This window comes from Gadus macrocephalus, chromosome 11 (genome assembly GCF_031168955.1).
Source record: "Gadus macrocephalus chromosome 11, ASM3116895v1".
Taxonomy (NCBI): Eukaryota; Metazoa; Chordata; class Actinopteri; order Gadiformes; family Gadidae; genus Gadus; species Gadus macrocephalus.
The window spans coordinates 17,171,743-17,193,781 of record NC_082392.1 but is presented as its reverse complement, the minus strand read 5'-3'; the positions used below and the strand labels follow the sequence as shown (position 1 = coordinate 17,193,781).

General features: G+C 49.2%; 1 protein-coding gene across 3 annotated transcripts in view; it reads right to left on the bottom strand.

Annotated features, from left to right (window-relative positions):
* ascc3 (activating signal cointegrator 1 complex subunit 3) overlaps positions 1-22,039 on the bottom strand; it is a 99,570-nt gene that overhangs the window by 7,095 nt on the left and 70,436 nt on the right. For all 3 annotated transcript variants that reach the window (XM_060065226.1, XM_060065224.1, XM_060065225.1), the window contains exons 23-37: positions 21,289-21,387; positions 20,765-20,933; positions 18,829-19,049; positions 18,509-18,594; positions 17,432-17,598; positions 17,095-17,240; positions 15,469-15,589; positions 15,000-15,142; positions 11,640-11,777; positions 11,249-11,369; positions 10,906-11,038; positions 10,529-10,654; positions 7,030-7,141; positions 6,516-6,650; positions 3,374-3,598 (exon numbers count right to left, since the gene is read on the bottom strand). In XM_060065226.1, coding sequence (XP_059921209.1) covers positions 3,374-3,598; positions 6,516-6,650; positions 7,030-7,141; positions 10,529-10,654; positions 10,906-11,038; positions 11,249-11,369; positions 11,640-11,777; positions 15,000-15,142; positions 15,469-15,589; positions 17,095-17,240; positions 17,432-17,598; positions 18,509-18,594; positions 18,829-19,049; positions 20,765-20,933; positions 21,289-21,387 — 2,142 coding nt within the window. The remainder of the gene's footprint in view (positions 1-3,373; positions 3,599-6,515; positions 6,651-7,029; positions 7,142-10,528; positions 10,655-10,905; positions 11,039-11,248; positions 11,370-11,639; positions 11,778-14,999; positions 15,143-15,468; positions 15,590-17,094; positions 17,241-17,431; positions 17,599-18,508; positions 18,595-18,828; positions 19,050-20,764; positions 20,934-21,288; positions 21,388-22,039) is intronic.

Here is a 22,039-nt window from a genome sequence, read left to right as displayed (position 1 = left end):
ATGCTTTATCAATGATTCCATTCGCACGGGGGTCGAACATTGACCCCCTCCCGCCTACATGCCTGTACGCATGTCTGAGATGATCTACACCGTTATCAAGAGGACATCCTCCTGCTTGATCCAGATCACCTTCCCCTCCCTTTCAGTGTGAATTAAGTTTGCACAACACAGCTGCACTCCAACACACTTAATTAATCCAAAAGTCATCCCGGTGAAAGTCACTATGGCTAAAAAGGCGCCTGGGGAGCAGCCACGACGTCCGGGGAAGTTAATCAAAATGCTAATGCGCCACAAATTAAGGGAGCGATTAACATTTCACAGTAGCCGCTTGAGCAAATGGGTGGCAGCACATGGGAGACTTCATCGTGGAGCTGGGAGGGGAGGGGCCGTAAAGAGAGACAAGAGGGGAGATCATTCAGTTCATTCGTAAATCTGTAAAAGCATCAGAATGGCGTGTTCTTTTTGTGTCGTTCATCATGTGGTAAGCCTTGTGAGAGCATCCTAATATTCAAGTTTGTGTTGAGCAATGAATATCCACCTGGCCTTTGCTGGGCAGCATTGGATTTTACGAATATGGCATCGGCCTTATGCTGTTAAAAAAAATAATGACTCAAGCCAATCACAGCGACAGTCTTGCTCTTGTCGAATCCGGTTGGAAGTAAAGTCAAAACATAGGAAAACCTGCCGTGCAGATTTTCTATCCAACTTTTAACATTGTTAAGTCTATTTCGGATAAAAAATGATTTGATTAGTACACTGAAAAAATTCATGCACAAAACGTTAATATAAATCGGTTCTTGGAGTCAAACTAAAAACCTCTAAGTTCCTTGTTTTGCATTAACGACAATAGGGGTTAGGATGCATAAAAGGGGAGGAATAACTGACCGCTGAGGGTAATTAAGGGGGGATCTTGGTTTCTCTTCACAACCAGCTGTCTGCAGTTTGCAGAACACACATCACTGCACACAACCTGTGGCTTTTCATTAGCTATAAAGATAATGTGGCCAAGAGATTTTGGGATGTAGTTTCACTAATGAGGCTCCGATAGTATGAGTCACATCCAATACAAGTCCTTCCTTCTTTCTGTTCCCAGCCAGTACATTTCTTGTTGCTGCCATGACACTGCGTTATGGTGATTAACCCTGTGTTATGGGTCTACGATTGCAAGTGTAGCCATTACATCCAGACTTAATTACTGTCTTAGATTCAAAGTCTTAATGCCCATCGCTTACATAAAGCGGATATTTCAGTTGATGTAAATTGACACAGAATTCTTATCATTGTTTTCTTCTTTCTTTTCCTTAATAAATTATATGAAGTCCAGGTTTCATGACTGGCTGGGGGTTTAAGAAAATGTTTTCGCAAAGGAAGTTTGGGTCTACTGCCTCTGACTGAGATATATTTGTTATTTGTACCTCAGTCCTACAGTGCTGGCGCCACATTTAGTAAGGAGCACCATACGTGACTACTCACAATAGCTACATTGTTTACGTCGCCAACCGCTGAGACGCGGAAGATGCACTGCATTCATAAAGCGCTTTTCCAACCTGGCCACACAAAGAGCTTTACAAGTAGTGGCCTCACGTTCACCCAGTCGTACACACATGCGTACACCGAAGGCGGGGATCAAGCCAGCGGCCTTTCGGTTGACAGACAACCCGCTCTACCTTCTGAGCGCCTGCCGGTCTTGCTGTTCTCAAACAGAGCAACAGATCACACCAAAGAGCACAACAAACATACAAGACGACTGCACTCCCTTCGTGAGTCAACAGATCCGCACTCAGATGAAATATTACAAATCAATCAGAAGGGCCATAAACCAGTCAGGCGACGCTCCAGTCACCTGCCACAGCGAGACGCCAGGAGAGCGGCCTGCAGCTGCAGCCCCCCCTGACCCCAACGTGGGGGTAATCACAAACACATGTGTACAAACACACAGAGGAGCAGGCCAGGATTCACTGACTCTCCGAGACTTTCCTACCACATGCGTCGTATGGAGATGGCTTGGAGCTGTTTGAGATCCTCCGTGTTTGGTACTGGTAGCGCACTGACGAGACGACAGCACGAGGCAGGACTTGTCGCAACCAGTTCACGGTCGCTTTTTACAATTGCAGTTTACTCATCTGCCCATGTCTCATCCGCATTTTAAGGGCTGTTTGTCGTAGTGAATGGCGAGGCTCTTCCGCACCAGTTAAATATGCCAACAGATCAAAGCCTAACAACTCGTACAACTTGTTTTTAGCTGCAGTTCATATCAATGGATTCTGATTCAGAAGCAATTGGATATATGTCTATAACTATAAATATACATTTATACACACATCATTCCTATAAGGCCTAGGATCTCAATGTCAATAAATTCATGAGTCTATTTTCTGAATTCACACTTTGCTAGTTAAGATGCAAAACACAAGTGTCTCCGGTGATCCGCTGAATTCCCGGCTGTCTTCAGCAGGGTTTGTGTAGTTCTCTGGTGTTTTTTCTACGCTGCGGCTAAACGGTCTCCCTCATGTCTCCGAGATAAACTGTTCCCTCCCTCTCCCACCCTCCCTCTCCCACCCTCCCTCCCTCTCTCTCCCCATCTCGCTCAATCTATAGATTTACGGGCTTGCTGTTTCTCTGTGCACACGAACCAAATGCCCCATTTTTACGAGCTATGACTTTTTTAATAGATAAAAAAAAGATACAGGTAGTGTGAAATCAAAAAACACACCAAAAAAATCTGCCTTAAAAAAAAGACATCGGCCACGAAAATGTTGCAACGCAACGCAACAGGCATTCAACCCTGATCTGTACATAAACACTTAATAGAAGCTGCCCTGCTATGGACAGAGGTTTGAGTCCGGCCCTGGGGTGAGACGACCCTGGGGGTCGGGGGGGGGGGGACGACACTCCAGTGGGGACAGATGGAGAAGCGCTCAGGGCTCTCGGGGTCCACCCTGTGATGTGATCTATAGACGAGCTGCGTCCCTGGGGGAGCACAAAATACGGCGGAGCAAGTGCAGGTCTGCGCTTCAAACCCCCCCCCCCCCCCCCCCCCCCCCGCCCCCCAACAAAAAAAACAACGGCCCTGAAACTGTCTTTGCAGACTGTTGTACGTAACACTATACCTTGTATCAGGTGTTGTGCTATGCGGTTCTTTAACCCACCCAACCCCAACCCACACACGTCAGCCCCTCCCCAACGCATACACACACACGTATGCACATGCACCCCACCACGAACGAGCAACCCCCCCACCCGCTATCTCCTCCGCCCCACACGAAGACACACACACACACACACACACACACACACACACACACACACACACACACACACACACACACACACACACACACACACACACACACACACACACACACACACACACCTGGCTGATGCGGATGGCGTTGTCCAGCACCGTCTTGGTGTCGGTGCCGTAGTCGCTGCAGGGCAGGGTGGCGTGGCTGAAGTGGGCCTGCAGCAGCAGGTGGGTCTTGGTGTGGGCGCTGTCGTACGAGTGGGGGTTGACAGGCAGGGGGAGCTGCTGAGCCAGCTGGCTGTTGAGCTGGTCCTCGTTGTGGCGCACGGGCAGCTCGGAGTACTCCTCCGCGTCCTGGTGGAGAGATGGGACGGACGGACGGGAGAGGAGGCACGGAGGTGAGTGAGTCGCAGAAACCTGTCACGGACGTCACAGAGCGCCTGACAATCTTACAATACAAATACAGGTTCAAAAAATAAATGAAGGTACAGGAATAGAAAACAAATGCTGTTACACGTACGCTTGGATAAAAACCTGCATGAAAAGACGAGTCTTTTAATGCGCTTTCTGTTCGAAGACTACTACGTGGAAGGCTCTTGATTCCATGTAGGAGCTGCGGCCACCAGAAGAGGCTCCCCCTGGATCACAGCACAGCCACGCTTCGAAAAGGAGGCTTTGGCCCTTTTTCATGCCGAATAACGATTCATGCACTTCCACTCTTGCTTGAGTGGACGCTAGGCGATCCTTTCTTGCTACAAACCGCAATATTACTACTCGCCCATGGCTGTGGTACTGAAAAAAAAGATAATTCCCTTCCGAGTAAATATCAGAAAAGTGGAAGGTCTAAGCAAAGTCTCCGAGCAGTCACCAGGTTTTCAGTGTGACGGATGACCAAAAATAAAATCGGTGCCCCCTGTTCAGACATCAGAGACCCATCAGCTCCCAGTGAAGTAAAAAAGAAAGAAGATATGACGGTTGAATGGTTTCTGTGCTTTGAGGTTCAGCGTTTGGCCATGTTGTTTAGGGGCGGTTTGGGCCGAGAGATGCACGGACACGCATTGCTCAGCTCCTCTAATTTACTCCAGTTCAACTCCCGCTAATGTAGTCCCATCAAGCGGCTCCGACGGAGGCATTTGTCACAGCCTTCCCCCCGGCCTGGACTGTTAGGGCTCCATCCATCACTGACGGGAGGCAGTGTTTCAAAGGGCTGGAATTGAGAACCAGGGCTGGAATGAGCAGAGAGGGAACGATGTGTGTGTGTGTGTGTGTCGGGGGGGGGGACGGGGGACGGTTGGTGGTGTGGTGGTTGAGAGAGAAATCACGGTGATGGATCTCCGCGACGCTGCTGTTGAGTCTGCATGCGGATGTTAGGCAGAGAGAACGCCTATATATCTACAGACGGAGTTCTGAGCGACTGCCTCTGCCTCTCCGGGGCTTGTCACCCCCCCTCGTACCCTGAGACCTCTGGTGCTCAGCCTCACCCCCTGCTACCCTGGGACCTCTGGTGCTCAGCCTCACCCCCTGCTACCCTGGGACCTCTGGGGTTCAGCCTCAGCCCCTGCTACCCTGGGACCTCTGGGGTTCAGCCTCAGCCCCTGCTACCCTGGGACCTCTGGGGTTCAGCCTCAGCCCCTGCTACCCTGGGACCTCTGGGGTTCAGCCTCAGCCCCTGCTACCCTGGGACCTCTGGGGTTCAGCCTCAGCCCCTGCTACCCTGGGACCTCTGGGGCTCAGCCTCACCCCCTGCTACCCTGGGACCTCTGGAGAACGCTGGTGTTCAGCCAGAGAAGACAGAGACGAGGGCCAATAGCAGGAGATGGGGACGGGGTCTTCATTGTAGAGGTCAACAGAGACAGAACAAGGGTGGGCGGGCATGGGGGGGGGGGGGCTGTGGGAGGAGGCGGACGTGTTAGAAGGCCGACCCCGGGAGAAAAGGGAGTCGGGAGGAGGGGAGGGAGCGAGTGATAAAAGTAGAAAGAGAAGGAGGAGCAGCGGAGCGGTTGGAGCTCATGAGAGGCCCCACATTAGGGGGATGAAAGGGGAGCGTGGCCGGGCTGTGTACCTGACGGAGGGGGGAGTGGACCAGAGGGCGTGTGTGTGTGTGACTGGCCTATTATGCTTCGTCCTGGCGGGCAATGGGGTAGGTCTGTGTCCGAGCACACTCACGCAGGGAGGGAAGCAATGTGTTGCAGCTTGACTACCTGCCCTCCACATGTTAGCCTAACTGCTGGTGTTTGAGATCCCCTGGTGAACGCACACGCGGAGAGGGAACACACACGCGGGGAGGGAACACACTGGTTCGCTTTGGTGTTTCTCTTTTCCTCCCCCAACAGTAAATAATTGTTTCAATAAGTGCTGCTACATGCACACTATCCCCTTACACAAAACATTCTCAATATATGACATTGTAAGTATTTTACGGGATTAAATAATTGCACCTATCGTGTCGCCGGATATCGATAAACATTTTTTGAAAGTTATGCCTTCTTTGAAAGTCAATATCAGACACCCTATACATCAGTATCCTGGCCTATAACGTAAACAACATATTCCTACAAGATAAAGGATGTTTCAGTCGCCGGCCAGTGAATCTTTTCTTTTTTTCTCTTCCACACTTAATTTCAGTTAGTTCCACGTTGACCTTTGACCCTAGCTCTTTCTTGCACCCGCCCCCTCTCCCCTCCATCTATTCTCTCTGTATAAACGTGTCAGCGCTGGCTGTCCATTGGAGGAGTGAGAGCTTCCTGAACACAGATGTGATGTCACTGATCCCTGCACCTCCCCGTACAGAGGTGTGGGACTGCCAGGGAGCACATCACTCTCATTATTGATTCCCACCAATCACGTGCAGGCAGGCAAATAAAACAAAAGCTGTTGACTGCATAGTGGGGGGGGGGTCAATCAGTGAGGGGGACGAGCGAAGACAAGGGGAGTAACCATGACATTGTACATACAAATTGTTATTAGGGCAACAAAAGAAAAAGTGATGTGTGTATATGTGGTTGTGTTTGTGTGTATACATGGTTGTGATGTATGTGTGTGTGTCTGTGTGTGTGAATAGTTGGTAGTAAAGATGTGTGTGTGTGTGTGTGTGTTTGTGTGATGCACATGTGTGTAGTACGATGCATGTGTGTGTGTGTGCCTGTGTGTTGCACGTGTATGTGTGTGTGTTTGTGTGATGCACGTGTTTGTGTGTGTGTGTGTGTGTGTGTGTGTGTGTGTGTGTGTGTGTGTGTGTGTGTGTGTGTGTGTGTGCGTGCGTGTGGCCCACCGAGAGCAGCGTGAGGAGGTCGTGGATGGCCAGCTCGGCCTTCAGACGCTCCTTGAAGGTGCGGATGGTCTGGTGCTTCAGGTAGTAGTAGGACGAAATGCGACCGTACGTCAGCGGCTCAATGGTGCATCCGTCCTGCGGCGGAAACACACAACAACAAACAGTCCATCAAGGAAGTGCTCTCGTCTCTCTCTCTATCAAACCTCTATGAATAAAGATGGAGGAAAACCCAAACACACGTGCACGCAAACATGCAGCGTCTGGCTGTGTGACACCAAATAAATGCGATGGCAATAACAACATAGTACTTGCGATTGGTTCTATGAACATCTTTACTGTACTTTAATATCCTTACTGTACTTTACTACCGACATCAATATATATATTGTTTCACTTTCTTAAGACAAATGTACTTCTTGTATGTCGCTTTGGATAAAAGAGTCTGCTAAATGCCCTAAATCTAAATGATGGATGTATGTATGCATGCATGGGCGGCGGTGCAGGTCCAGCAGACCTCCTGTATCTCCAGGCAGTAGGAGCACTCCAGGTCCCGAAGGGCGCCCTCCACCAGGTTGGACAGGTACTTGTTGATGGTGTCATGGCTGACGTCGTCCAGGCTGTAGTAGCTGCGGACACACACACACACACACACACACACACACACACACACACACACACACACACACACACACACACACACACACACACACACACACACACACACACAGGGATGTGGGTCAGCAGACAAACAGCCACAGCTCTGCAGTGAGGCTGAGAAACTATTCTGAATTGTAGCGTTATCCCGTTCCACCACGATGCAATTTCTGCTCTCTTGACTTCCATTCGGCTGTGTCCGGCAGTTAACAGTCCGCGGAACGATAGGAATAATACACAGACAGGAAGAACAACAAGGAGAATAAATATGGAGTTTTCTGACGAAGAACGTATATCTCTCCAAAGTCCCGGCGTCTCTCGTCTCTCGCCGCTAAACCCACGTGACCGAAACGACCGCTCCCTCTGAAGTCCCGCCCTCTCACGCGCCGATAACGTCCGTTTGGAACTTTGTCCGGGCGTTGCGTCGTGAGACGAGTACGCCTGGGAACGAGGTTAGCGTTGAATGCATTGCCAAAACACACAACCCACCTGAACCAAACAAAACAAGTCTTTAACATCAGTTATCTCATCAGCAGTTAGGGAATAAGTTGGTGCAAACTTGCATCTCAGGCTGCTGCAACGCACTGCGATTAAATCCCCAGAGTAATAGAAAAGCAAAACAACCTTCAGACATGGCGGCGGTCGGGAGGTAAAGGGTAATCATTCACGGTGGTTAAGCCGTAGGCATTCAAGCCTGTTTGCACTTTATTTACAGTGTATCGACTCTGTGGTGCTGGCCCCCACAGGGACTGCAGTTGAAACTCATTAGTGTGTTGTTTCGACAACCAATACTGTTCCTCCAAGCCCCCGGCGTCTTCGTGACGTGGTCCAGGAAAAAAAGAAAATACTACAGCACCTCCTCTAGCTTCTCATGCATGAGTGATTTGACCGGACAACATATAGAGGGGATACGATTATAGCAACAGGCCAGGTCAAGAAGGATAAGCAAGCGGTGGTGGGTGGTGGTGAGGGGGTTGTGGATGTGGTGGTGGTAGAGCTCCACAGATGCACTACCCCGCACTGAGAACAAATGCCAAAGCTGCAGGGGCCCTTGCCGGCAAATTACTCCCAGCCTCGTCCATTACTGGCTTCAATACCAAAACCAGTGGCCAAAATGGGTTGCATGCACAGCATCCAAAGGGGTAACGGTTACCACATGGGCAGCGGCAGACGTGCGCGCTGCCAGGACTGTTTGTTAGCTCGTAGCGACACGCAATGTTAGAGGTAGATGAGGGATGAAAACAGGTAGCAGCCACACGTTGGCTAAGAAATAAACTGCTCTGTTCCCTGGGATCGAATGTGCTTCTTTAGTAAGATGTAGGGCTGGGTATTGCCAGGTACCTCACAATTCAATTCAATTTGATTCTTTAGGTCTTGATTCGATATCGATTCGATTTGATATTGATCCAATTGCTTCGATATCGATTTAATAATACGTGCAGATGACAAAAATACCTAAATATTATTTAGAATTAACCATTTCAAAATGAATTAACCATTTCATTGTGCTTTAACTAGCAAATAGGGAATACCCCATTGTATAGTATTGTTCCTGAGCTAAACTTGCAGCATAAAAGTAATAATCATAACATGGACAAATGTAAAAGTGCATGTACATTTAGGCATACTCGCTTCTAGATTACAATGACTGAGAATGTTTCCTTTTTTTGTTGCTTTTTTTTTTTTGAAATTGAATCGAGACCAAATAAATTGCAGTGCTTTCATGAATCGATATTTTTACCCATCCCTAGTAAGATGAAGCATTAGATCTATATTTCTATAGATCAAGTTGCTCTACTGTATATCCACTGCCTGGTAGTTCAAATTTGCAAATGCATTGTGAGCAAACATCATATTGAATGTGCAACAAACATGACACGCCGGCATATTGCCACGAATACCATTGCTTTTGTCAAAATACTGTTTCTGGGAATTAGTTCTTACTATGCCGGGAATGGCATTATCTGAGGTATAGTGTGCTGTCTCATGCTTTGTTTAGCAATAAGTAATACTTCCCATTAGTGTCGGCGGGTGACTACCTGTTGATCAGCAATGTTATCTTTGTTGTCTCTTTTCGTCCGCCTTCATACTGCGTGTAAACCGGTGCTTGCTTTTCACAGCGCCGTGGCACTGACTAATGGCCCACTCGGCACATAACGGTACAGTTAAACATAAAACGCCACCTCCACGACGATCATTCAGATAATTTATTCTGTGGTTTTGAAGAGGAGAGGGGCTGTGAGGAATCGCCGACCCACGTGTCGTCCCATCTAGGGAGAATGGAGGGATTGGGGGGGGGGGGGGAAGGGGCCATGGGGCCATGGCGACCGCCATATTTGATGTGCATTTGATGTAAAGTATTTCCTTCATCATCATCACTCAGCGCCGGTGACAGTGCTCCGGCTTTCAGCGGCTGGACGTGTTTATCACCAAACACATTTCATGGCTCTTTACGAGCCCCAAACCCCCTCCACACCCAGCCACCATGTCTTCTTCCCTCCTCTGGGTGCCCGGCCTGTCTGATTATCAGTCACAGTCATTAGCATCATCACCATTAGGCTCGTGGTGGAGCTGGGGCCCGTCCCGACGACATTTACGAGCCCCACGGGGCCATCAGTGTATGTGCGTGTGCATGTGTGTGTTTGTAGGTCTGTGTGTCTCTCTGGCCTTCTCTCTCCTCAGCATATACAGACAGTGAATAAGGATCGTCTATCAGTACGTCAGAAGGTATTCAGGGGGCGTGTAAGTAGCAGAGAATCACCACAGGTACAAAACAAAGGAGGAGGGCTCCCTGCTGCTGGGGAGGTTCTCAGACAACACAAGCCGATCACAGATCACACAGATATTCCAGCACACCGCCACCACAGAGGCCTATAGGGACAGAGTGCTGAAGACATGCCGGGTTTATTAGCTCAAAGCAACACCCGCTGAGGCAAGGTTGAACGCAGCAAGGGTAAAAATAGCGCCGGCCGCGTATCTCTGAATAAAAGATGTCACCTAATTAGGAGCTCCCTGCTGAATGATGAATGCTTTAAAGGGTTGCTGGCTGAAAGCTAGTGCCGCAGGGCTTAAGAGGAGCCGGAAGGCCCAGAGAGGAGCAGGTAGGCCCCAATCAGGGTCCGGACAGGTCAGGCCACAGAGGACCCCCTCGTCCCTAGTCAGCGCCTGGACGGTAAATGCGGGCTGACAGCCGTGTAAATGCCAGAATGCTGGAATGTTCTGGGAAGGTCTCCCGTCTACGCGTTGCAGATGTTGCAGCGAGGCGCGCTACGCACTTCTAACAGTCCTCTGGCTGCACCCAGAAGGCGGGGAACCTCTCCGGTGTTGACCGGGAAACTCTGGATGGGTCGGTGTCTCACCTGGGGTTCATGACCAGCCGCCTGAAGAAGTAGGTCCACGTGATGTAGTCCATGGCGTCCTGCTTGGAGGTGATGGTGCCCGCGGCGATCTCGGCGTTCAGGTGGTCGGACAGAACGCTGAGGAGGCTGGGGATAGAAGAGGGATGGCCGTGATGCAAAAACAAACCAAACCCAGATTCTAGCAAATATATTAGACTGGATACAACAAGTAGGTCGACGAGTACTTTCGTTCCTTTAGGAATGTATTAAGACCCCGTTTTAGTTGACCTGTATTGCAAGTTTTACTTCAAAGAAGTATTAAGAGACTTTTGCACAATGCAGCTCTGTATAAACAGCAAGCATTGTCCAAGTTCTGGAGCCAAAGAGACGGGTCTCACCTGGACTCGACAGGGAAGGGCTCATAGAGGAACTTCTTGTAGAAGTCCTTCTTGATATCGTGCACTAGGATGACTGCCTTGCCCTGGTCGTCAAACTGAGGCCTGCCGGCACGGCCCATCATCTGCAGCACATCTGGAGGGAGACGGACGACGGAGGGATTACCCGACACTAAGCGCATTCAGCAGGCCCCGAGTACCGCGGCTAAACTTTTACAGCATGTGAAATCGAAATAAAAGTGCAGCCGGGAGAACACCGCCGCAAAGTGAGTTACGACTGGGAAGGAACGTTGACCGCCATCGAAATCAGCTGTTGGAGACGGAGAGAAGGGAGGGGGGGGGTTACCTGTGATGGGGTAGTCGACGTAGCGCCTGGTTTTGCCGTCAAAGTACTCAGTCCCCTTGACTATCACCAGGTGGGCGGGGAAGTTCACCCCCCAGGCCAGTGTGCTGGTCGCGATCAACAACTGAAGGGAGCACAAGACTGGATCTTACAACTGCATTGATAACAGTAATAATCATCATTGTAAAGCCAAAATTAAGATGAAGATTATTTTTACTGTTTTTATTATTCTACTGCATTTCAATCTCCGTTGTCAGTCAGTCAGTCAGTCAGTCAGTCAGTCAGTCAGTCCATCTGCATTGTCAGTCAGTCAGTCCATCTGCATTGTCAGTCAGTCAGTCGATCTGCATTTTCAGTCAGTCAGTCCTTTAGTCAGTCAGTGCAGAGGCCAGACCTGGATCTTGCAGTTGACGAACAGCTCCTCCACGGTGCGCCGGTCCCTCTCGTGCAGCCCGGCGTGGTGCATGCCGATGCCGAACGCCAGCGTCAGCTTCAGGTTGGAGTCCCTCACTGTGGCGATGATGGCCTCGATCTGTACCGCAAACACACGACGGACGGCGTTTTCAGTAAAACACGCAGACTTCTTCCTCATAGCGATGGGTTTCTGATGAACGCTCTCATCGCACAGCAACCTAATATTTATATCTTTAGTTAGAGTTATAAATATGCAGATTGATGATTGATCTTGATCTTTAATTATAGTGTCTCACATCATAGATTAAGCCTAACGGAATGGGTTGACAAGACACTGAATAATAAAGAAGGGATCTGACATTTTTCAAGGTTAGAACATCTCAAATAAAGACAACTATTCAAAAACGGAATGGCATATTCATACATTATTAATGTTACAATTTTTAGGTTAGTGACACAGTTTCAAAACTAATGTTTGTGCCTTTCTCACTGGAGGGCTGAAGAGCTGTCGGTTGGTCGGGACTACAGGACCCAAGTGTCCCCTTTGAGACGGTGCAAACTATGTACACGTTGTAAAAATGGTGAAAGTAGCAAAAGCAAACCAGCATCCCTGGCACTAAAGCCGGACTGGAGGGAGCATGACTGCAACGGGACATAGAAAACCATTTGCCCCCCCCCCCAGCCACAACCATGACCCCTCCGCCTTCACCACCTCCGCGCGGAAATAGAGAGCGAGACGGAGGGGAAAGGGAGATGTTACAAGCAGAGGGGAGCGTCGCGGTGGTGGAAGGACCCCTGCCAGGGGTGCAGTCAGCGAGCGTCAGCCACCTGTCAGTCAAACAGCGGGGCGCTGGACCGCTACATGGCCCCGCTGCAGAGCCCCGCAGCAGGGAGGGCCGTATATCACCGCTGGAGCGCACACACACACACACACACACACACACACACACACACACACACACACACACACACACACACACACACAGACCTGGGGGCCCATTGTGTCAGAGCAAGTGCATGGACAAAAACACACACACACGCATACATACACGCACACACATAACACGCACAGAAATTATATTATGTATGAAACCGGGAAACTGTGTCATACTTGCATGGATGCAAATAGACAATGACACACGCACGCACACACGCACGCACACCCACCCACACACACACACACACACACACACACGCGTGAGTGCTCATTTGTGCACACGTTACCATGACTCATTTACATGTGAATTCCGTCCGGCACTAGATAGACAAACACTGACATACGCTCAACACATCTCTGCTAACGTGCGGATGGCAACGTTGTGCCTCCCTGTGACTTGCCCACCGTAAGCCTTGATAAACGGGGCTTTAAAAGGTCACAGATGGGCCAGGCATCATAAAGAGATGGATGTTAACGTGTTCTTTATGAGGCTGGTCAGCTTTCATAGCACTGGACATAGAGCACTGACATCAAGCCCACACCCGTAAAAAAGTCCACCACTGAATACACACATTCACTCAACACACACAGGGGCAAATACACATACGCATAGAAACACACACACACACACACACACACACACTACGGGGGACACCAGACAATTCTGTGCGTGGAAGAACAATTAATCTTGGCACAAACAATTGCCTACGTGTGGGTGTGTGCTTGTGTGTGTGTGTGCGTGTGTGTGTGGCCGTGTTTGAATGAGATTGTGTGTGTGTCTGTGTGTGTGTGAGTATGTGAGTATGTGAGTGTGAGCGTGCATGCAAACGTGCGTCTCTGAGTGTGTGAGGCCCGTTAGGCACTCATGCTGTGGTAATTACAGCCTCTGCCTTATCAGCACTGGGTAATTGAGTGTTGTAATAATATTAGCATACTTTTTTAAATCTGTCTCCAAAGGACACGTTTGCTCACATCTTGAAATGATCCGATGACGCAGACGGTATGACTGAAGACGATACAGGAATTTCCGGCAGAAGTCGGGTTTAAATTCCCTCCGTAATTACACTTAAACCACACTCTGTGAGCCTGTGTGTGTGTGTGTGTGTGTGTGTGTGTGTGTGTGTGTGTGTGTGTGTGTGTGTGTGTGTGTGCGCGTGTGAGTGAGAGTGCATATATAGAGAGAGTCAGAGTGAGAGAGTGTTAGCAAACTAGCCCAAAGAGGGATCAAAATGCAACTGGCGAATAGAAGGGTTCCATAATACTAAAACTGAATAAGGGTATGGGAGATCACACGCAGGCTCTGTGGATTTTGTAGAAATAAATGCGGCACACACACAGTATGACACCAAAAAATAATAGAAGATAATAATGAAGTAGTAACTACCGTGCAAGACAGTTTTAGACAACGCACGTGATGTTTGGAACAAGTTGCATTGCTTTATAAAACATAAAACGGCTGGCCCTGCTTCTTAAGTTTCAGAGAAAATGACATAAGATATAAAAAATACCGTACCAACTTTGCAGCTCTTTAATAAAAGACGAATGATAACAATATCCAAGGGTACGTGATGAATGTGGAATCTGAGCGGATAGTGGCACGGCTCAGAGGTGAAGCAATTACAGCTTGATTGGCCATCTTCTCCCTCCCCTCCCTCTGCTCAGTCCTGTCCCTTCTTTCCCTTTCTCCCTCTGTCCCTCTCATCCAGTGAGGCTGCTAACTAACCACCGACGTGTTTAGGATTGTGCACGTTTATGAGACTCTATGACCACACTGCTGTCTTTTGTCCGTGTCCTTGTGTCATTCAGATATAATGAACGGTGACGATGACAACGTATCTCTGTAGATAACCCTTCTAAGTGACGTCCCAGATGTATTTATTTAGACAGCTTTGAGTATAGTTAGTGTGATGACAGTCCAGCCCAACTATCACAAAGGCCTTCTCCCTTTTTGGATGCGTAGGCGCTTGTGTTGTTAACAAAGTTTTTTTTGGTCAATGTTTTCAAATTAATTGTGGTAAAATGTGTCATTGCAGGGAAACATTGTTGTGTTTGAAACTGCCACAACATTTCTTATGCGAGACGTGGCAAAACAAAGTATTTTCCCTACGTTACGGTATATTAACGTTGATTAAATGTCTTCAGTCCTTTAAGTACGGCAGAGTATCAGGCAACCAAAAAATCCCAGGCTGCATTCCGATTTACGGATACTTAACCATACTATTAACGATCCGGGAAAAGGGGCCATTTCCATTCTAAGAATTCAATGCTACGATAGTATTGTTTTATTTGCATGGAATATAGATACTGAATTCAGTGTCTTGGAGGTACTGCCAGGTGGTTGCGATTGTGTCGGTGGCTGTGTGCGTCTGTGTGTGTCGGTGGATGTGTGTGTTTTGGGCACACCTCTTTCTCGTCCTGATGGAGCCACTGCTTTGGGTCGTCCTCAGTGGCCAGGTAGGCGATCAGGTCGAGGGCGGTGAGACGCGTCTGTCGCCGTGACGACACGAAGATCAACACGGGTTTAGCCGGAGAATGACTGCGAATGGCTAGAGTGGGACATGCACACACACAGGAACAAACACACACACACACACATGGCACATACACATTTATTTCCTGTGGTTTGGTGTTGATCAACTTATCGCGATTCATTTAATTCACAACGTCATTGTGAATTCCAATATTTCATAGTGCATCATCTTTAATGATCAGCGAGGTTCTTTCATAACCTATACATCCTATTATAACGATCACCTACATTCTGTCACCCATCATTTGCTATTTCAGGTACTGCAGCCTTGTCAAGAGGATGTAATACTGTGTGTGTGTGTGTGTGTGATGAAGGAGGGGGGGGGGGGGGGGGGGGGTTCACCTTGGAAGGAGGGCTTGTTCATGCTGGCCATGCGGGGGCAGTAGTGCTGCCCGGGGAAGCCGTGGATGTGGACCTCCAGGGGGACGGGACGCACAGATGGGCGGAAATTAAACAAGCCCACCTGTTAGAGGGGGGGGGGGGGGGGGAGGAGGAGAAGAAAGAGAGACCTTGTGTGAGCAGCTGGCAACAGAGGGGGCCCATCTGGCACTAATGGGAGCTTTCTGTCATTGTCCCAGTGTGTGTGTGTGTGTGTGTGTGTGTGTGTGTGTGTGTGTGTGTGTGTGTGTGGATGTGCCTTTCTGTGTGTGTATGTGAGAGTGTAAGAGTTTGCATGTGTGCATGCATGTACGTGAGTGTGTTTGTGTGAATGAATCTGTGCAAGTGTGCGTCTGCCCGCCTGTGTGTGTGTGTGTCTTTGTGTGCGTGTGTGTCTGTGTGTGTGTGTGTCTGTGTATGTCTGTGTGTGTGTGTCTGTATGTGTGTGTGTGTCTGTGTGTGTGTGTGTCTGTGTGTATGTCTGTGTGTCTGTGTGTGTGTGTGTGTGTGTGTGTGTGTGTGTGTGTGTGTGTGAGTGAGTGAGTGGTCTGCAGCAGCAGAGCGGTGGCCTCGCTCTGTCCTGCGTGGCGGCGGGGACCCGAGCGTGTGCACACATATTTAACAGGTCCAGGATAATGGCTCGGGCAACACAACACAAACACAGTGGCCCCGGACCAAGCATCGCTGGGCCAGCCAGGCTCTGGGATTTATGGGCCGACAGACTGCTGCTCTGCCTGCCAGGCGCTACAGAGAAGGGAGGGGGGGTTGTAGCCTTTATGCAACAGTTACCCCCTCCCTTTACATCACACTGCCCGGCACGAGCACACATAAACACACACGTACACACACACACACACACACACACACACTCCCCCCCCCCCCCCCAAACGCCAGGGCTGCCTGTTGGCAGAGGAAGGAGACCCGCTCTCCAGACGTGAGCCGGTCTAGAAGGCCAGGCGTGATGACACTGAAGTCCAACGACTCCCGACAAGCAAGGGTGAAACCGAATACGTTGAGCGCAACATCAGACCGGGATTGGAAGGATCTCCGTATCTAACATTGGGCTTGTAAAGACTCTCTGACTTTGTTATCACCGCCATGACGGTCCTCTCACTCCTTATCCGGTCTCGTCGCTCCAGTTTTTTTTTTTTTTCATGATTACGCCGCGGCATAAACGGCCGCGTCCCGCCACACGAGACCCAGGGAGATTACCCAGATAAAGTGAGGCATCCGACGCAGGCCGGCGCCATCTGTTTACCCTAATAACTGTCAACATATACGGTTGATCAGATGTACGTGCAAGCTTAAAAACTACACAGTGAACAAATAATGAAATTCAGTAAATAACATGGCTTGAATTCACTTGGCTTCACAACAGCAATGTGGAACTTGTTACCCGACAGACAAGCGTGGCTGGCTAGATTAACTTCTCCAAGTGGAAAGCTTTCAAAAGGGGAGAGGAGTACATTACTCTAGATACACCCTATAGATCACTGGGACGGGGGATGTAGTGTGCTCCACGGCTGGGTGCTCGCTCGGCTCCTTCTTATCTTTACAGCTACGACAGTGTGCTTCGGGGCGTCCTCTGACCTGCTTGATGCCCAACCAGTCGGCCAGGTCCCGGGCGTTGGCCAAGGCGGTGGACAGGCCGACCACGCGCACGGTCTTGGAGGTGTGGGACGAGATGAAGTTGGTCCTGGACACGATGACCTCCAGGACCGGACCCCTGTCCTCGCCTGCGGGGGATAAAGAGACGTGTTGATTTGCATGGTGTTGTGTGATGTTGTGTTGAGCAGACATCGGCCTAGAGTTCAAACTGGATGCAGGCATCAATGCAAGCTGCACTAGAGCAGGGTTGAAACCCGGGAGCGTTAAAGGGGGTGATACACTAACGTCACTCGAGGTTCAAGCTAGTCATCCCTCTCACCCAGGAGGTGGATCTCGTCGATGATGAGGATGGCCACCTTCTGCACGTAGCTGCGGTTCTGCCAGCTGCGGCTCACCCCGTCCCACTTCTCAGGGGTGGTGACGATGAGGTCGGCCGCCGAGATGGCACGCATGTCAGGCGTCACGTCACCCGTCAGCTCCACCACCCTGGGGGGGGGGGGGAGAGAGAGAGAGAGAGAGAGAGAGAGAGAGAAAAGAGAAAAGAGAGAGAGGTTGAGATGACGATGTAGAAAGAATGTGGCAAAAAAAGAAGAAGATAATATCATTGAGTAATGTCTAGAGGTGTCAATCTCTGGACGGTTGGCCGATATGCACTTGTTCAATCAAATTTCACTGGTCGAACAATTGCTTGTCGAACAAAGGCTTTGTAGTTTCTGTTTTAATAATCAGTTTTGATAGACTATATTTGACCAAAAATGACAGGAGGTCCAAACACCCTTTGAGGACTAACTTAAGGAAGTCTGCTAGTCATAACTAACTGAACATTTACTCCGCTCAAAACTATTTATACCAAATAAGTCATCGGCAGCATTTGCTTAAAAACGACGGCAAAAAACGTTGTACAATCGTAAGGCATAGGTTATATATTTTTTCATGTCTGCGATTGGGACCCATTCTATTAAACACAGAACAATACATCAAATACAATTTTCTGATGTGTGTTGTCTTGATATTGAAGCTCTGCCGTAACCGAGTCAGACTCCAACGAAGGGTGGACCTGAAACCCACTGACCTTCTCCAAACAGCACTTACGTGATATTTAGACTGGCAGGTAGAGGAAAATGCACTGTTGCCGATTAAGTTAATCGAGAGACAACATGCAGCTTTTTTTATTATAACTTCCCCCCCCCCCCCCCATCTACCAATCGTACAGTTGGGTGAATTTCACCATAGAATTAATTTGGGTGACTTTAGATTTAATAGTAAGGTCATAATAAGGTCCTCAATTTCTCTGCTGAGATGAATAAAGTATATCTTATCTTATCTTATATTAATAATAACCAAAGTATCCCAAGTCTGCTGCTGATAAATGCACGGCGGTCCTGGCCACACTCACTTCTTCCCGAGCTTTTCCTCTATCCTGACCTTCCAGTCCTCGATCCTCTCTCGGACCAGGGCCTTGAGGGGAGCGATATACACCACCTAAACACCAGCAGCAAAACACGTGCAGTAACACATGTTAAATACACACAATAAAACAGACTCTAACGTTCATACTTGGCAAACTGAGGCAGCCAGACAGACAGAGAGAGCCATGGCAGGTCAATCAAGGGCGGGGTTACATATTAAAACAATTGCTTAGCCGGTGGATCTTTCCACTCTGGCAGGACAATAGACGGGAGAGAGAGACACGAGCGGCCAGCCACAGGGACGGACCTTGGCGCCGGGGTACTTGTTGAAGACGCGGAACATGGCCAACTCGGCCGCGATGGTCTTGCCGGAGCCTGTTGGCGCCCCCAGCAGGACGTTGGTGTCGGTGTGGTAGAGCGTGTGGAAGATCTGCGTCTGGATGGGGTTGAAGTGGGTGAACTTGTACAGGCTCTCGTGCTGCGGGCAGCCCAGCGCCGTCACGGGCAGCGGCTGCAGGTCCAGCAGCTCTGGGGAGGGAGATCGAAACCAGAATCAGGAAGAGCTTTATTGCCACAAAATACACAAACAGACAAACACAAACGGGTGATCAGATGGAGAACATCAGGCGTCTGTGACTCGCTACTCTCCATCCGATCTCTCTGCCAGGGATGTTGCTGCCAATAATTACACAACACAGCAACATGTTTTCTGTATGCTGGATCTGGTCTCTTGCAGTGTGTCCATGCTAGACTAGTGGACGCCTTGATTTACGTTAATTTCCATCCCGAAAAATATAACATATTGAATCATGGGAACATGTAGCGATGATGTGCTGGTGTGTATGCCTGCGTCTGTGTGTGTGTGTGTGTGTGTGTGTGTGTGTGTGTGTGTGTGTGTGTGTGTGTGTGTGTGTGTGTGTGTGTGTGCATGTGTGTGTGTATATTTCTGTGTCTGTCTATTGGTGTGCACATCACAAAAAGTGCATGTGGCTTTGGACAGTAATATTAAGTGTCAGTGCAACTGTCCTCCAAAGAATATTCAGGCCCAAAGGCTGAGTCAACTATGTGTCAGCAAATCAGTAGAGATATCCACCAGCCTGTGTTTAGCCCTCAAGTGTGCAACAAATAAAGTATGAAACTCTAGCCAGATTTAAATATGCAAAGAAGCATATTCCGGTCAGAATTACTTGATTTAAAACAATATAACTTTAACCAGTTTAATAGCTAACAAGCCATGTTGCCGAAAGTCCCTTTTGGTCTTACATGTTTGAGTGGCTGTGCTCGCACATGTTGCGCATCTATATTTCACCTAGCGATGACCTCCATGATAAACCCCTAACGCGGCTTCCACTGATTTTGATAGACGAGCGTTCTGCACAGCTACCGCGGGCCCGGGTGGGGACGTAATGGGCCTGTCCACACCGGGGGTCCCCCCCTCCGGACGTGTCCGGAGCAGGGGGAGACGGATCGCGGAAACACCTGCTGCTGAACACGTGACTCCAGTGACCTCTGGTGATCACATTTGGCTTCGCCGCGCAAAAATGTCAAATAAATACATAAGATATTAAAGTGTGTTCAACACGTTTTTTTGTAGCGCTGCGTCTCATCAAAGAGCAAAAATGAACTCGGCGCCTCCATTTTGGCCAACCGTATGCCTCCAGATGCTGTTGGAATTTCAGACTTGACTGTGATTAAAAAAAGAGCAAGAGCCCGGAACGTTGATTGTTGAAAGAGTGAACATGAGCAATGGGTTTCCTTGAGTAGAGAGGGGGATCAAGAGAACGCGGCCACATATGCCACTTCTGAGTCTGCTCTCCGTGATCAGATCTCATTGAGTCTTGAAAATCAAGTTGCGTTCTTCCAGCTGTCCTGGTTGGAAGTGGATCAGCGATGCACACTTGATATATGAACACACCCCGTTTTAAAATGGAAGAGCACTCTTGGTGAAATATATCCTAAAGATGAATCTGTCTCAGGGTAACTGTGGGGTTGCATGGCTCACACAGCTCACATGGTGTTCTACCAGTGTGAGGTGTGTGTGGGTGTTTGTATATGCGTGTGTAGTATCACAGTGTGGGCTGTGTGTGTGTGTGTGTGTGTGCGTGTGTGTCTGTCTGTCTCTGTCTCTGTGTGTGTGTCTGTGTGTGTGTGTAGTACCAGTGTGGGCTGTGTGTGTGTGTGTGTGTGCGTGTGTGTCTGTCTGTCTCTGTCCCTGTGTGTGTGTCTGTGTGTGTGTGTAGTACCAGTGTGTGGCGGGTGTTTCTCAGGCAGGATGAGGTGCTGGAAGTTGATGACGCAGACGGCCTCAGCCCCCAGCCAGCGGTCAGACACCACCCTAATGTAGTACTGAGACGGCATGGGCTCAAAGATGGGGATGGTGAACACGATGTTCTGGGGGTCTCCAGACACCACCTGCATGGAGACGACACACACACGCATACATAATGACATAATGTGAGAGAGATTAAACCGGCACTATGTATGTGATCACAATAGCGCCGCCTAGTGGCTGCAGCTGTAGCTACACTCAGAGGGGGGGGGGGGGCAAACAATAGACCACAATGAAGAACGATTTATATGGAACAATCTCCTGGATGGATTGATTGGTGGATGGAGGTGTTTTACTCAGGAGGAACGTTCTAGTTCTAGATATTCAGCAAATAGCTGCAGTAGAAAAGGGACATGGCGCAGGTTTGAACACAACATCGGTGAACACATATCCTGTGTGGTTGCCTAGGAGTGAGGTGGGAAAGGGGAGGGGGCAGACCTGTTTCTTCTGGAGGAGGAAGTACTCTGAGTGGTAAATGTGGTCGTTGATTGGGTCTTCCACCCACAGCCACCAGGGCTCCCCCACTGAGCCATGCACCTGGTAAGGGGGAGGGAGATGGAGAGGGGGGGGGGGGGGGGGGAGAGAGAGAGAGAGAGAGAGAGAGAGAGAGAGAGAGAGAGAGAGAGAGAGAGAGAGAGAGAGAGAGAGAGAGAGAGAGAGAGAGAGCACAACTGTTATCTTACTTGGAAAGCAGAAGAGAAAGATACTATTACTGTTGCGAAAATACTAAATTGAGCAAAGAAACAGAGCATATGTCCTCAAGCATAAGAAAACATTCGGGAACAATGGAGAGCTGGGCGTATCGCCATGAAATACATTCTTTCAGTGTGAGCACAAATACATTTGTTCTCCTGCGGATACTTCTGCCGATCCTCTGTGCATGCCAAGGTGTGTGTGTGTGTGTGTGTGTTTGAACGTGTGTGTGTGTGTGTCAGTTGCAGCACTGAGCCAGGCTCCTGTAATGTCTCTTTCCCGCTGCGGTAGAGGGAGTCTCGGATGGCTAGCTAACCGCAGGAGACAGCTTTATGACACACTCACGTTTCCTCAGGAGAAGCCACATACATACATCATCCACTAACCAGATCTGTGGCTTCCTCTTTACGAGGATGTCCTGCAGGTGATGCAGATGACTAGTACTAAATAATACACACAACAAAAACAACAAGTTGCTCGTGGAAGGACACCAATA